This window comes from Salvia splendens, chromosome 5 (genome assembly GCF_004379255.2).
Source record: "Salvia splendens isolate huo1 chromosome 5, SspV2, whole genome shotgun sequence".
NCBI lineage: Eukaryota > Viridiplantae > Streptophyta > Magnoliopsida > Lamiales > Lamiaceae > Salvia > Salvia splendens.
Window position 1 is genome coordinate 25,487,548 of NC_056036.1, and position 13,111 is coordinate 25,500,658.

Here is a 13,111-nt window from a genome sequence, read left to right on the forward strand (position 1 = left end):
AAAAGCACCATGAGGGTGGAGGGTTCAGGCGGACCCACACTTGTGCATTACTAAGGACAATTACAACGAACAACCAGGAACACCGAGCTGCCCAAAAGTGACGGCTCGCCAAAACCAATTAGAGTACAACGAGGGCCTCCCTACCAACTAGAGTGGTCATCAATGTACTCTTCACTATTCTATTACAATTAACATGGTGCAACCTTCACATCACAAAATCCAAGGTTCGTCACTTAATTGAGGCCCCCGCGATGGACGATCCCTCCCGGATCAAGTTCCTCAATGAAGCCTTCCTTCTTCCAGTTGGGGAGCCCACATGAGACATTCATTGAGCAAGTGCTCGGCTCGTTCGCACTAGAGTCATCCCGATCGAATGACACCGTGGCGACATTGTCTTTCAAACGCAAATTGTCGATGTGCTGAGCTTTGGAGTGCATGTCTCCCTTATGTGCCTTGCCTTTCCTCTTCCTCGACACCAATTGGAATCCATCCTCATCCATGCTTGGTTGACTCCCAAGGGGCGCTCGAGGAGCCAACGGATCGATGTTCATTGTACCCTCCTTTGGAGTGCATGTCTCCCTTATGTGCCTTGCCTTTCCTCTTCCTCGACACCAATTGGAATCCATCCTCATCCATGCTTGGTTGACTCCCAAGGGGCGCTCGAGGAGCCAACGGATCGATGTTCATTGTAGCCTCCTTGTTCTTCTCTTGGTTGCCACTATCTTTTTCCTTGTTCGTGTGATCAATGTTCAGTGAGGTGCCAACCCTAATCGCCGCCTTTGGACACCATTCTCGACGGATGATCTTGTGATCGTGGCTAGGGTAGAACGCCTTGGTTGGTGTTCGGTAATCCTTTCCTCCAACACGACCCTTCCTTCCCAACGCATGACACTCATCAATGACATGCCCAACATGCTTACAATTCTCGCAAAACAATGGGATACGGTCCCATGCTACTTTGTGTCTTGAATTTTTGCCTAGGATGTTTAGCATGATCTCCTCCGTCGGGGGGTTGGAGATATCAATCTCAACACATATCCTAGCAAAAGAGAGCCGGGTTTGATTGATTTTGGCATGGTCCGCTTGTAACGGCTTGCCTAGTAGCTTGCCGATCGCCATGAGGGCCGATTCCTCAAAAAGATGGGTTGGTAGTCCCATGATATTGCACCATACGGCAACGATGGGCGACTCAAAGAACGTATCAAAGTCCGGTGCCCATTTGAACACCCTCATTGGGTAAATGTCAACAAACCAAACCGGACTCCCATTAGGGCCACTTAAGACCTTAGCATAATCAGCCATATCTTGGAATTGAAGTAGGATGTGCTTGGCATTCAAGTATTTCCAAGTGAAAGAACCAACTAGTCCCATACCCCCTAAGCTTTTTTGAATTTGGAAAGAAGAAGGAAGTGAGTGGGAAAACTTCCCAACAATGGCTAGTCCTAGTTTCTCTGAGAGATATTCCGTTTCAACATCGGTAAAGGAGAGATAAGGTGTACCTTCAAAGTCTCCGGCTGTCCCCAAAGGTGTGACTTTGCCGGCGTCGAGTGGGATTGGCTCGTCCTTATGGGTTTTATGTGGTGTTGAGCCTCCCACCATGCACCCCGTGCCCCCATGAGCGAACAAGTTTTTAGCCTCCTACCATGCATTCGCCGGCGGGACCAGGTTTTCCGGCGGGTACTCCGGCGGCCGGCCGTCGGTGCCATGGTCCCTCTTGTCTCCATCAATGCCGAATTGGGTGTGGATAGCACATGGTGCTGAATTTGAATTCAAAATGGCATTTACCTCAAATGGACCATCATTCTCTTGCCCAAGCAAAGTAACCTTTGTCTTTTCCTTCTTTTGTGAGTCACATGCCAACCCATCCTCTAGCCTAGGCGTCACATGGAGGGGTGTACTTGCATTGGTCTACTTGCATTAGCCTAGAAGCATAAGACTATAAGACTATACCTATACGAAATTTACTAGAAGCATAAGACTATATAATAGTATCAGTAGGCGAGTAGGCACCTATAAGAAGAGAGAGATGTCTTTACTAAATGCTTTCTTTAGGAGAGAGAAACAAAGAGATAGACTTATTTTATTTATTTAATAGACCTAAAAAGCTGCACCACTGCCATTAATTGTTTTCTTTAAGACACCTAAAAACAGCCGACGCCCCACCGTCGCCCCGCGTGCACTTCAGCCGCCCCAGCCCACCCCATCAATATCGTTCGGCCAGGGCTGGGGCGACTACAGGCGTGCCCTGAACGCCCCACACTCTAATCGCGGCATGAGCCTGATTTTCACAACATTGAGCGCATTATCTGTGTTTTGCGTGTACAGTGCTTGTATTTTTTTTATAGGTTGTGTAAGTGTGTGTGTATTTTGTGTATAATATTGAAAGAGCAGGTTTGTGCAGGCTCGTGTATTCACTGATCAGGAGGTGATTCCCAACTTAGTCATGTCGATGGCACAGTGACCGTATCAACAATTTCCTCAACACACGAATCCTACAGAGATGGACGAGCGCGAAATGTGATTGTGGTGATAATCTGTAAAGGTTGGTTAGCTACCACGCTTGGGTTGAGGTTCTACCTAGACACAAACTCAAAAGGTAACCTATACTCTACTGACTGGTGAGACGGTCTCATATCAGGTTGGTTACGTGAAAGGAAGGTTTGTTGGACTCAAAAGTATGTTAAGATAATGCATTATAGGACTACAATTTGATTCACACCATCCCTCTATTCTCTCAAAACTTTTTGGCACGCAGTTTAAAAAAGGGATATTGAGTGTGTTAAATAAATAGATAAAAAATAAGGGGGAAAAACAGAGGGAATAAAGTAAGAAAGAGTAAAGTAAGAAATAAAAAAAAATTATTATATATGGAAATGACTCAACTATGAGAAAACTTCCCGAAATGGAAAATGAGTCAACTATAATATGGAGTACTTGATTTTTCAAATCTTGTGCCTGGATAATAGATGGTAATAAGTAAGTTTATCTGTTGAAATATATTCTGATAAGAAATTTTATAACATAGTAAACGAGGCAGAGGTGGAGTGTTTTCTATGTTTGTTTCCTATATATGATCGGCTTAATAGGACTCATAATTTAGAAAAACCAATCCACTAGAATCCAATACAAGATTACATAGATATCTATTAGTACTCTCTAATATCTCATGACACTATCTGATTCTATCACTACCAAACAAAAAAGCGCTAAATAGTGACGCTCATCGGCAATTTCGATTCAAAAGGTTTATTTGTTGGCAAAGTAATCTCATATATAGAACTGTCATGTGAGGCTGATTCTTAGTGTGAGAAGCTCCTCCTTCTCTCTAAAAATCATACACCTATTGTCCCACGCCTACTCAACCTCCGCCACCCCGTCACCCGTCGGCCGTGACCGACCGTCACCTCACACCACTCCCACCCTCGTCGACAACACCATCCTCCGCCGGCCACACTCTCCCCACAGTCTCCCCGGCATCTCAATCCCTCCGGCCGTGACAACCCTACATTTCCTTTCATTCAAAGCGTGTTCTCCCTCACCACCCGGCTCCCTCCTGGCCACCCCCACAACAACCGTCCCGATCTCACCCAAGCCTTCTTCTCGAGCAACCTTGCTGCACTCCCGGCCATGCCGGACGACCCGCCGAGTGACACACCATCCCCCGAGGGAGAGCGAACCCTCTCGGACCATCAAATGACATTTAGCTCGAAGGAACCAACTTCCCCGAAGCAACCTTCCAAGAAATTGGCATTGAAAGATGCCAAAGCAAAACTCAAGGCGCGAAGGAGTACCCCGGCCCCGTCTACCAAAGGGAACGGTCAGAAGAGATTCGTCCCATTTCCACTCCCCGAAGACAAACAACTAAGGAAGAGGATCGATTTCGGGGAGGAAGATGGCTCCCCGATTACGAGCCCCAAATGCAAAAGCTCTATCTTTTCGGTGCCCTTGAACCATGATAAGGGGGACGCTACTCATTTGGAGGCCAATGGGAAATTTGACGTTGATGGATGTGGCGAGATGGACGCGGTGGAAATGGATATCCAAACCCTTGGTGTACATCCTAAGGACACCCCCTTGCAAATTGACGTCGGGGACCACACAAGGGAGGAAGACCAACAGATTGTCATATTTAAAGGAGGGCCTTCAAACCTTCCGGGTACGACCCTACCTTGCTAATCATGTCTTACAATTTCATGTTTTGGAACGCTAGGGGAGTCGCTAATGCGCCGACCCAAAACGTCCTAAAAAGACTAATCAAGTGTTATAATGTCATGTTTCTTGCAATAATGGAGCCACTAACTAATCCCAACCCGGACCGGTACTCTAAGGCGTTGGGCCTAACTTTCAAAGGATCAAACACATCCGGCAAAATCTGGATTTTTGCCGAGGATAGAGCCACTTTTGACCTTGAGGAAGATTTGGATCAAGTCCTACATGGAAGGCTCACCTCGCACCGCATGGCGAACCATATTTCCATCTCGGCGGTCTATGCTAAGTGTAATAGATTGGAGCGACACCCTTTGTGGGATAAAATGAGGGAGATTTCAACTCGGACGGAAGGAACACCGTGGCTGATTGGAGGGGATTTTAACACGATCCTTGCCCATGAAGACAGGGTTGGGAGTGAAACCAATAGGCAAGCTGAGATGATTGATTTTGCCGAAGCCATTGAAGATTGTAGGCTTCTTGACCCAGGGTTTGATGGTGCGGAGTTCACATGGGCCAAGAATGGTTTGTTTGAAAGGCTGGACAGGATGTTTGTTAGTGAGGCATGGACCAACGCGTTTGAGGCAACAAGGGTGACTAATCTCCCAAGGGTCTCCTCGGACCATGGTCCGATACTCGCTAGGTGCAAGATGTCGAGGCCTCTTTCGGGGGGTAGTGCCTTCCGATTCCAAAACATGTGGGTCCGGCATGATGGCTTCTTGAACTTAGTTCAAGATATTTGGGGTCAACCGACGGGGGCGAGTGGGCTCCTGAATCTCCAAACTAAGCTTGCTAGGAGCAAAAAGCCCTTAAGGCTTGGAACAAGGAAGTCTTTGGCAATATACATGCCAACCTCAAAGCGAAGAAGGAAGGGACCGCGCAAGCTCAAGCCGACTTTGAGGCTGACACGCCTCGGAATAGGACTGAGATCAACAAGAGCATTGCCGAGTATATTCTCCCACTTCGGATGGAGGAGGACTTCTGGAGGCAAAAGGCCGCACTAAGGTGGCTTGCGGATGGTGATAAGAACACCAGTTTCTACCAAAGCTGGGTGAAGCAGAAGAGAGTTAGACTTCGAATACACTCCATTAATGTGGATGGCCGGGAGATTGCGAATGAAACAGAGATACGGCACTCAGCGATTGAGTTCTTTCGGAGCTTCCTTGCCCTGGACACCCCGACACTTGAGGAACCGAACCTTGATCTAATCCAACAACTTCCCCCCTTAATGGACCTAGAGGAGCTACACAACCCACCGGACCCTAAGGAGGTGAAGAAAGCGGTGTTTGACATCTTCGGGGACAGTGCACTAGGCCCGGATGGCTTTTCGGTCGTCTTCTATCAAACTTGTTGGGGGATCATTGGAACGGATGTTGTGGAAGCTATAAAGCAGTTTTTTCTTAGGGCATACCATTCTCGAAGTGTCATGGCTACCAACATTGTCCTTAACCCGAAGAAGGCCTCGCCCGAGACATGGGCCGACTATCGCCCCATAAGCTTATGTATTGTCTTTAACAAGATCATTACAAAAGTACTAACCGCGAGTCTTGCTCCTTTCTTGCCTCAGGTAATCTCCCCTAACTAGAGCGGGTTCGTGAAGGGTCGGCTTCTACACGACAACGTCCTTCTCGCCCAATAGATGTTCCACGAGTTAGCAAGGTGTTCCCCAACACCGAATGTGGCTATTAAGATCGATATGGCCAAGACTTATGATAGGGTGCAATGGAGCTTTTTGATCAAGGTACTCCGGCGCATGGGTTTTTCGGATACTTGGATAGGCATTATTAAACGATGTATTGGATCATGCTGGTTCTCAGTCCTTATTAATGGTGCCCCAGTCGGGTTCTTCAAATCTACTCGAGGGCTCAGACAAGGAGACCCCATCTCCCCGGCACTTTTCATGATTGCTGCAGATTATCTTTCTAGGGCCCTCGACAAGCTCATTCTTGGCAAGAAGGAGACGACCTTTAAAGCCTCCAAGAGGTGCATGGAAATCAGCCATTTAGCCTATGCCGATGATATTATTATTTTCACCCAAGCAACCTCAAACCCTTTGCGCCGGCTTAGAGCGTGTCTTGACGGGTATGAGGGGGTCTCCGGGAAACAGATCAACCTCGCTAAAAGTAACTTCTATATTGCCGAAGTACACGAGCAATGGGCGCATGCAATCCAAAGTGAAGGTGGTTTTGCTCGTGGGTCTTTCCCCTTCCTCTACTTGGGGGTCACCATATACTGTGGAGTCAAGCGCACGGAAATGTCCATGTTCATTCGTGAGATGATTGCTAGGAGGATATCCGGATGGGCGCATCGCCACTTATCCTTTGGAGGGAGGTTAACTCTCATTAAGAGCACCCTTGAGGTCCTATCCACCTATTCCAAGCCATAGAGCCAACAGCTGGTACCCTTAAGCTTCTTGACCAGCAACTGGCATGTTTCTTTTGGGGCTCGACGACTGAAAGAAAACAGACTCATTGGATCAGTTGGGACCAAATGTGTCTTCCCACCAATGAGGGAGGGCTCGGGATTCGTAAGTTCACCGATGTCCTACGAGCCTTCAACAGTAAACTCTGGTGGCGCTTCCGAGAACAAAGTTCCTTATGGGCACGTTACATGATGAAAAAGTATTGCGCCGCCTCTTCGCCTCTTTCTTCGAGAACCACGGGCAGGAATAGCCCGACGTGGAAGAGGCTTGCCAAAGCTTGGGTTCATGCTCACCCGCACATTCGGTGGCTAGTTGGGCATGGAACGATCTACTTTTGGGATGATATATGGCTCGGCAACGATCCTCTCGCGGGGCTCTGTTTCGATGAGCGGGGCAGCCCGTGACGACCGTCTCGGAATTCATCACGGATGGCGCATGGGATGTCCCTAAACTACAATTACTTCATGACCAGGCTAGCCTCCCTCAACAGATCATTGATCAAATTTGTAACACCCCGATCCTATCCGGGGTGCCGGACATCCCGCAATGGACGTTATCCCGGCGAGGAGACTTCTTGCTAGCCTCGACTTGGGAGACGATTCGGATGCCTCGGCCCATCATCCAAGGGCTTGAGGACATTTGGAAGGATGGTCTAACAACCACCATCGCCATTTTCAATTGGAGGCTCCTTTCTAACCGCATCCCTGTTGACTCAAAGCTCCAATGGCGCAAGATCGAACTTGCCTCCAAATGCCAATGTTGCCCACATCGGCCAAGTACCAAGTCCCTCCAACACCTCTTCATACAAGGCGCCGGTGCGATACGAGTGTGGAAGGAATTCGATGGGTGGTTTGAAGGCTCGACCCCCACTCTCGGGCTGAATGACACGATACCAACAAGAATTGAAGTGTGGGCGCGAAGATCGCAGCAGTTGGGAAGGAAGCACCTCAGCCGAGCCATGCCTTACCTCATCTTTTGGTTCCTTTTGGCAGAAAGAAATAGAAGCCGCCATCATGAAGTCCAATTCAAGTCGAGCAATGTGATCTGGCAGACCCTTACGTTCGTCCGAAACAGCATGGCCAATGGTAGGCTCAAGCCGAAGCACTGGAGAGGGGTTAGGCTTGGAGTCAGTATCCCAAGCCTGGCCGAACCCCAACGGCCACCGCGTCTAGCAATGATGGTTAAATGGGAGCCACCGGACCAGCCCTGGATAAAACTCAACACGGACGGGTCTTTCTCTGAAGCGACAGGAAAAGACGGGGGAGGCGGTCTTATTTGAGACCATTCGGACAAGTTGCTCGTAGCCTTTGCGCTCCCTGTTGAAGCACAACAAGCACTCAATTTACTCAAAGGGACAAATTGGGGACCTGCTCACATTCGCCAAGCCATGGCGCACATGGCCTTACATAAGCGCCTACTCACTCTTCGAACAACTTTCATCCACCGAGAAGGCAATAAGGCGGCTGACCTACTTGCGAAGATAGGTGTGGACTTGAGCCATGGCCGAATTATGGAGGTCCAAGACACGCCGAGAGTCGTTCAAGATATCATCCGGATGGAACAAATGGGGATCCCCAACTTCCGAGTCCGCGCCGAGGATGAGGATTAGAAGGCCACCGTAGAGTAGGCGGGTGTCGAGCCAATTGTGACACGACCCCTACTTACTCTCGTGGTGATTTAGTTATTTTGATAGTTCTTGGCTTTGGTTGTAATAGATACTTGTAATCTTAGGCTTTGAGTTATGGCAATTGTAACCGAGAACTATTTTGCTATATAGGGATGAGGGACCCACGAACCCTCCACCGTGAAGGTGTTTGAACAAAAAAAAAGGCGGCTGCTAGCTCAACAACTAGTGACGGAAAAATGACTGAAAAAACGCCTGTCACTATCTAAAGCGAAGCAATCGTCTATGTTTTCGTCATTTGGTGGATTAGTAACTTTAGTGATGGAAAAATCTGCCACTTATATTTTTTAATGACAAGTTTTTTAGTTACGGATCTGCCGAAACTTGCTATGTCACTAATCTATTAAGTGAAGAAATTTCGTTGATTAGTGACAGATGATTCCATCACTAAATAGTGAGTTTTTGGTAGTGTATTATAAGTTTTATGTAGTGTTCTAAACTTGAATAATGATTTTGTTGTCTACCTTTTTTGACATTTTGTTTTGAATTTAAAAGAATCTGAGTTCCTTTCTTGCTACTTGATTTGCAATTTTTGTTCCTGAATCTCGGCAAAAAACAGTTCTTAATTATTGAATGTTAAATTGAAATACAAATTAGCATAGAGATGTTTTATTATTCAGAAGTAACTGAATTGATGGCACGTTTTATCACCTCGGTTGATAATCTTCACCCCGAGATGTCTAACTCTGTCGTCATGGTTAGATGTGTTCGCGTTTATGAATAAACCATTTTTTGTATATCTGTGGTATAATATCAGTGAGAAAACATTGTTAGTTTTATTTCAAAGCAAAATTAGCAGATTTTAATTCAGTAGGCAATATCTCAACAATTAACCATAGATGTGTTTTCAAACAATTTTAAGATCAATTAAGCCCATATGTTGGATCCTAATTTTGAAATTAGGGTATATGAAAGGTCCTTTTGGGTTTTGTTACACTTTTTAGGTTAACTGCTACTTAAGTGAAGACAATGCTGGATTGGCATTCCAATATAAACTTTCTAATTGCAGACATTTTGATTTTCATATTCTACATTTTAACAATGAAAAAGTAAAAGGTATACAAATTTGAAGAGTTGTTCATACCAAAGTTTAACCCAAATGTTTCAGGTCAGTGGCTAGCTTACAATGGTGTGAAATGTTGTCCTAATTTCGTCGGTGAAGGAAGAGTTAAGGTTTCGTGTTGGTGGCGGCGGATGAAATGAGAGTAAAAATCAATTTATATTGTCTACATCAGGTGATAATTATTCCTAATGATTTAATTACCAGATATAAGTTAAATAGTTTAATCATAGTTAGTCATATTAATTCAACTCATTTTATGAAGCCAATTCAAATTTGTTAGGTATTGGGCTTACTTTTATATATTCTTGGGCCATTATCATAACAGTTTTAGAAAATTAATTTGTTTGGTAAATTTTATATTTATTAGTTTTTGGCTTACATTTATATTCTACTGAACCATTTTAATAGAGCAAAAACACTGTCAGGTCTGTAGTAATATTTGTATGCATTTGGGCATGATTTTTAATTTATTTTCGGCCCATTATTGTTATATCTGAAAAATTATATTTTTTGTAATGTAATTTTGTCTAATATAATTTCTTTGTTTGTAACACCCCGACTTTTTCTACCTTTTTATTGTGTTCTTGAAAGGACCGTCGTTTGTGCACTTGAAAATTTTTAAAACCTTGTTTCTTTTATCAAGAGAAGTATTTCACTTTTGGGGCCAAACAATTTTTCTTTCGTAGCCCAATTTGAAACCCAATTGTTACGAGCCCAAAATGATACCTACACGAAAGAATAGACCACGTATCAAATACACTTTCGACAACAAATCAAGACGAAAAGTTGGATAAGAACCGCGTCACATCAAGACGAAAAGTGGATAAGAACCACGTCACATCAGGCACGTTTTCCAACGACGGCCGCATTAATTACTCGTCGCATCAAAACGAAAAGACGTGAAATTTTGTCTTTTATGAAAAAATTTTCTATATATACAACCTCCCTCCTTTTCATTTCTTTACTTCACAATTGAGAGAAATCCGAGAGAGAGGAGAGAGGGGATGGAGGAACGAATTTCCGACCACCTACCTGTCGGGAACGGCGTCGGCGGCTGGGGGAGATCCTCGGCGACGGTGGCTGAGGCGGATCCGCGACGACGGCGGACGCGCAGCGGTGGCGGCGCTGCGATTTGATCGAGGGAAGTGCAGCCTTACCTTCGACCGAGAGGAGAAAGAGAGGAGCACGGCGTGAAGGCTTTAAACGAACGAGGTAGGGCTTTCTAACTAAGTTTTTCGTGGGCTTTCTAGTTACCGTACAGTTTTTACGAGAAGTTTTTACGTGGGCTTTCGAACTAAAGTGTTTCCAAGAACTTTCATATATCGGTTTGAGCATCATGTTATATGTAATCAAAGTGAAAGTGTTGTTGCGCATGTTACGTTGTGCTATGTGTTGATTTATCGAGTGAATTGTGATTTGCTCGACTCGTTGATGTGATGTGAGATGATGCTCGACTTATGCAGAAAAATGATTTATGTTTCAAAAACGTTTTGAGGAAAATAAAGTGGAAAAGGTTATGTCAAGCCATATTTTATTTTGGAACTATGCCTATCTGACTACAACGATGAATGGAATGGATTGATGGGAGACCGTGGGAGGTAACAACTTCCCCGGCACTTGAATGTTAAAATATGATGAATGATGAAAGGAATGATGAATGACGAACGGATTGATGAATGAACAAGAGATAGTGAAATCGGGTTTGTCAGATACGGCATATGTTCCAGGAAAATAGATCGAAAGATCGCTTTTGAAAAAGGAAAAGAAAAATGTTTAGTGTTCTCGGACTTTTCCTAAAACTCCGAATTCACTCAAAGAGTGGCTTGACAAAATCTGTTTTTATAAATATATTTTCGGCACGTGTCCACTGAGTACACCAAGTACTCAGCCCTGCATTTGTTTTAAAAATGTGCAGGTTGAGCAGTGATGACGGTGGGCGATGTTGAGCATAAAAGTGAAGAAGATGTCTATGAAAGTTTCAGAATATGTTGTGTCTTCATACATGACATTATTCTACTCTCGAAATGCTTCTGCTGAATATGGTTTCTTTCGCCAAGTATTGTTGAGATAATTTTATCTCGAGTTGTTGATTGTTTAAAAGACACTTTGATTTTATTCGAGCTTTTCCCATTTGTTTGGAGCTAAAGTCGAGTTTGCACTCTGTGTATCATACACTCTGATATATATTATTCTTTTAACTAATTGAGCCTTTCTTATGAACTGTTATCCTTAAATGCTATTTTTAATGTTTGTCCCTTGGTCACGATCGCCTCGTTTGTAACACCCCTGGGGTGGGCGGGCGTGACATTGTATTTTTTAAATTTATCCCTATTTTAATTTGTCCCTATTTTATTTGTAATTATTTGTGATTTTTTTCTATTCTAATAGTATTTAATTTTATTTTGTGTAACTATTTTGGATGGATGAATTGAGAATCCCATAGTTATAGTTGGAGACGTCGTTGAGCAAAATATTTCGTATAATTTGAGTGAGTGTAATGGATTGAGCAATTACACTCAATTGATAAATACAAGATTAGGTTATTGTATTTTGAAAGCAGAATTTTTGGGTGGTCATAATATTAGTCATAAAGTGTTGATTCCTCGAATGTCTTTGATCCAAAGTTGCCATTCAAATTTCAACCGCGACAATTTCCCCTTGGCTATGTTATATGCAATGATGATTAATAAAAGTCAAGATCAATCGCTATCACATGTTGGATTTATTTTACGAAAATCAGTCTTCGGTCAAGGACAATTGTATGTTGCTATATCTAGAGTTACGAGTCGTGGAGGTATGAAGATTTTAGTTTGTAAAGATGATATTGATAGTACTGGGTTGTTGCTGATTTTTTAAGTTTTGGTTCCTATATTTGAATATTTATATTTTGTTGATCACATTTGTTGAGCTCTTTATTTATTCCAATTATCTGAATTTCTCTTTGAACTTACTCACACATATTTTCTTTATTTGTATATCTTAGAGTAAAGGTCAATTTTGGTAATAAACGTATGACTAAAATACGAATTTGGTCCAACATAGTCACTTTTTGAAAAAATTAACTCATACTCTTTGATCATTTATATTATTTCTTTTACTCAACTTAGATCATAAATTAAAATTGTATAAATTATTAGCATAGTTCTGAAATGTTTCATTCATTAGGTAGTAATAAATTCTTAATTTAGAATAGGACAATATAAATACATTTTTGTTTTCGTAAATATTCACATTGCTTTAAGTTTTTGTTTTCTATAGATTCGTTAAAAGTTGTATTCGTTTTTTGAAACTCTTATGTCTCTTGCATAGCACGAGTGTTAATACAGGTTTAGTAAAAGCCGTAGTTACAATATAATGTTATTCAAACTCGATAGCACAGTGTCACAACTATGGCTGATTTGGGATAACTAAGCCGCAGGATACCGTGACTAGGGAGGAGGTATAAGAAGAGGGGAAAAGAAGTAAGGGGAAAAGAATAATGAAAGCCAAGTAACCATAAGATACTCGAGATATATTAAAGGAAACAGTACTTAAAACAATATACACTCGATCATGCAAACTTGAGTGGTTGTTTATACTTATATAAATTATTAGAGTCTTAAACGAAATAAAATTTATCAGAGCCTTTAAATGAAATAAGTGTCGCCTTCCTAAAGGCACATCAGAAGCAAAGGAACTCAGTTCCGAGTATGATGACATGAACCTCCGAGAGTTATTCTTGATGGACTAACAACAC

At 43.3% G+C, this 13,111-nt stretch overlaps 1 protein-coding gene across 1 annotated transcript; it reads left to right on the plus strand.

Moving 5' to 3' along the window:
• Positions 1-4,286: 4,286 nt before the first annotated feature.
• On the plus strand, positions 4,287-6,592 carry LOC121804020. The gene is made up of 4 exons (XM_042203573.1): positions 4,287-4,799; positions 5,003-5,773; positions 5,923-5,947; positions 6,024-6,592. Exons 1-4 carry the CDS (start codon positions 4,287-4,289, stop codon positions 6,590-6,592), a joined length of 1,878 nt encoding a protein of 625 aa, XP_042059507.1.
• The last annotated feature ends 6,519 nt before the right edge of the window (positions 6,593-13,111 follow it).

Excerpts from the sequence above, each read along its gene's own strand:
- LOC121804020 (XM_042203573.1), top strand. The coding sequence starts at position 4,287 with ATGGAGCCACTAACTAATCCCAACCCGGACCGGTACTCTAAGGCGTTG. Across the intron at positions 4,800-5,002 it reads ACGCGTTTGAGGCAACAAGG|GAGCAAAAAGCCCTTAAGGC; the intron begins GTGACTAATCTC and ends TAAGCTTGCTAG. Across the intron at positions 5,774-5,922 it reads TTGCTCCTTTCTTGCCTCAG|GGTGCAATGGAGCTTTTTGA; the intron begins GTAATCTCCCCT and ends GACTTATGATAG.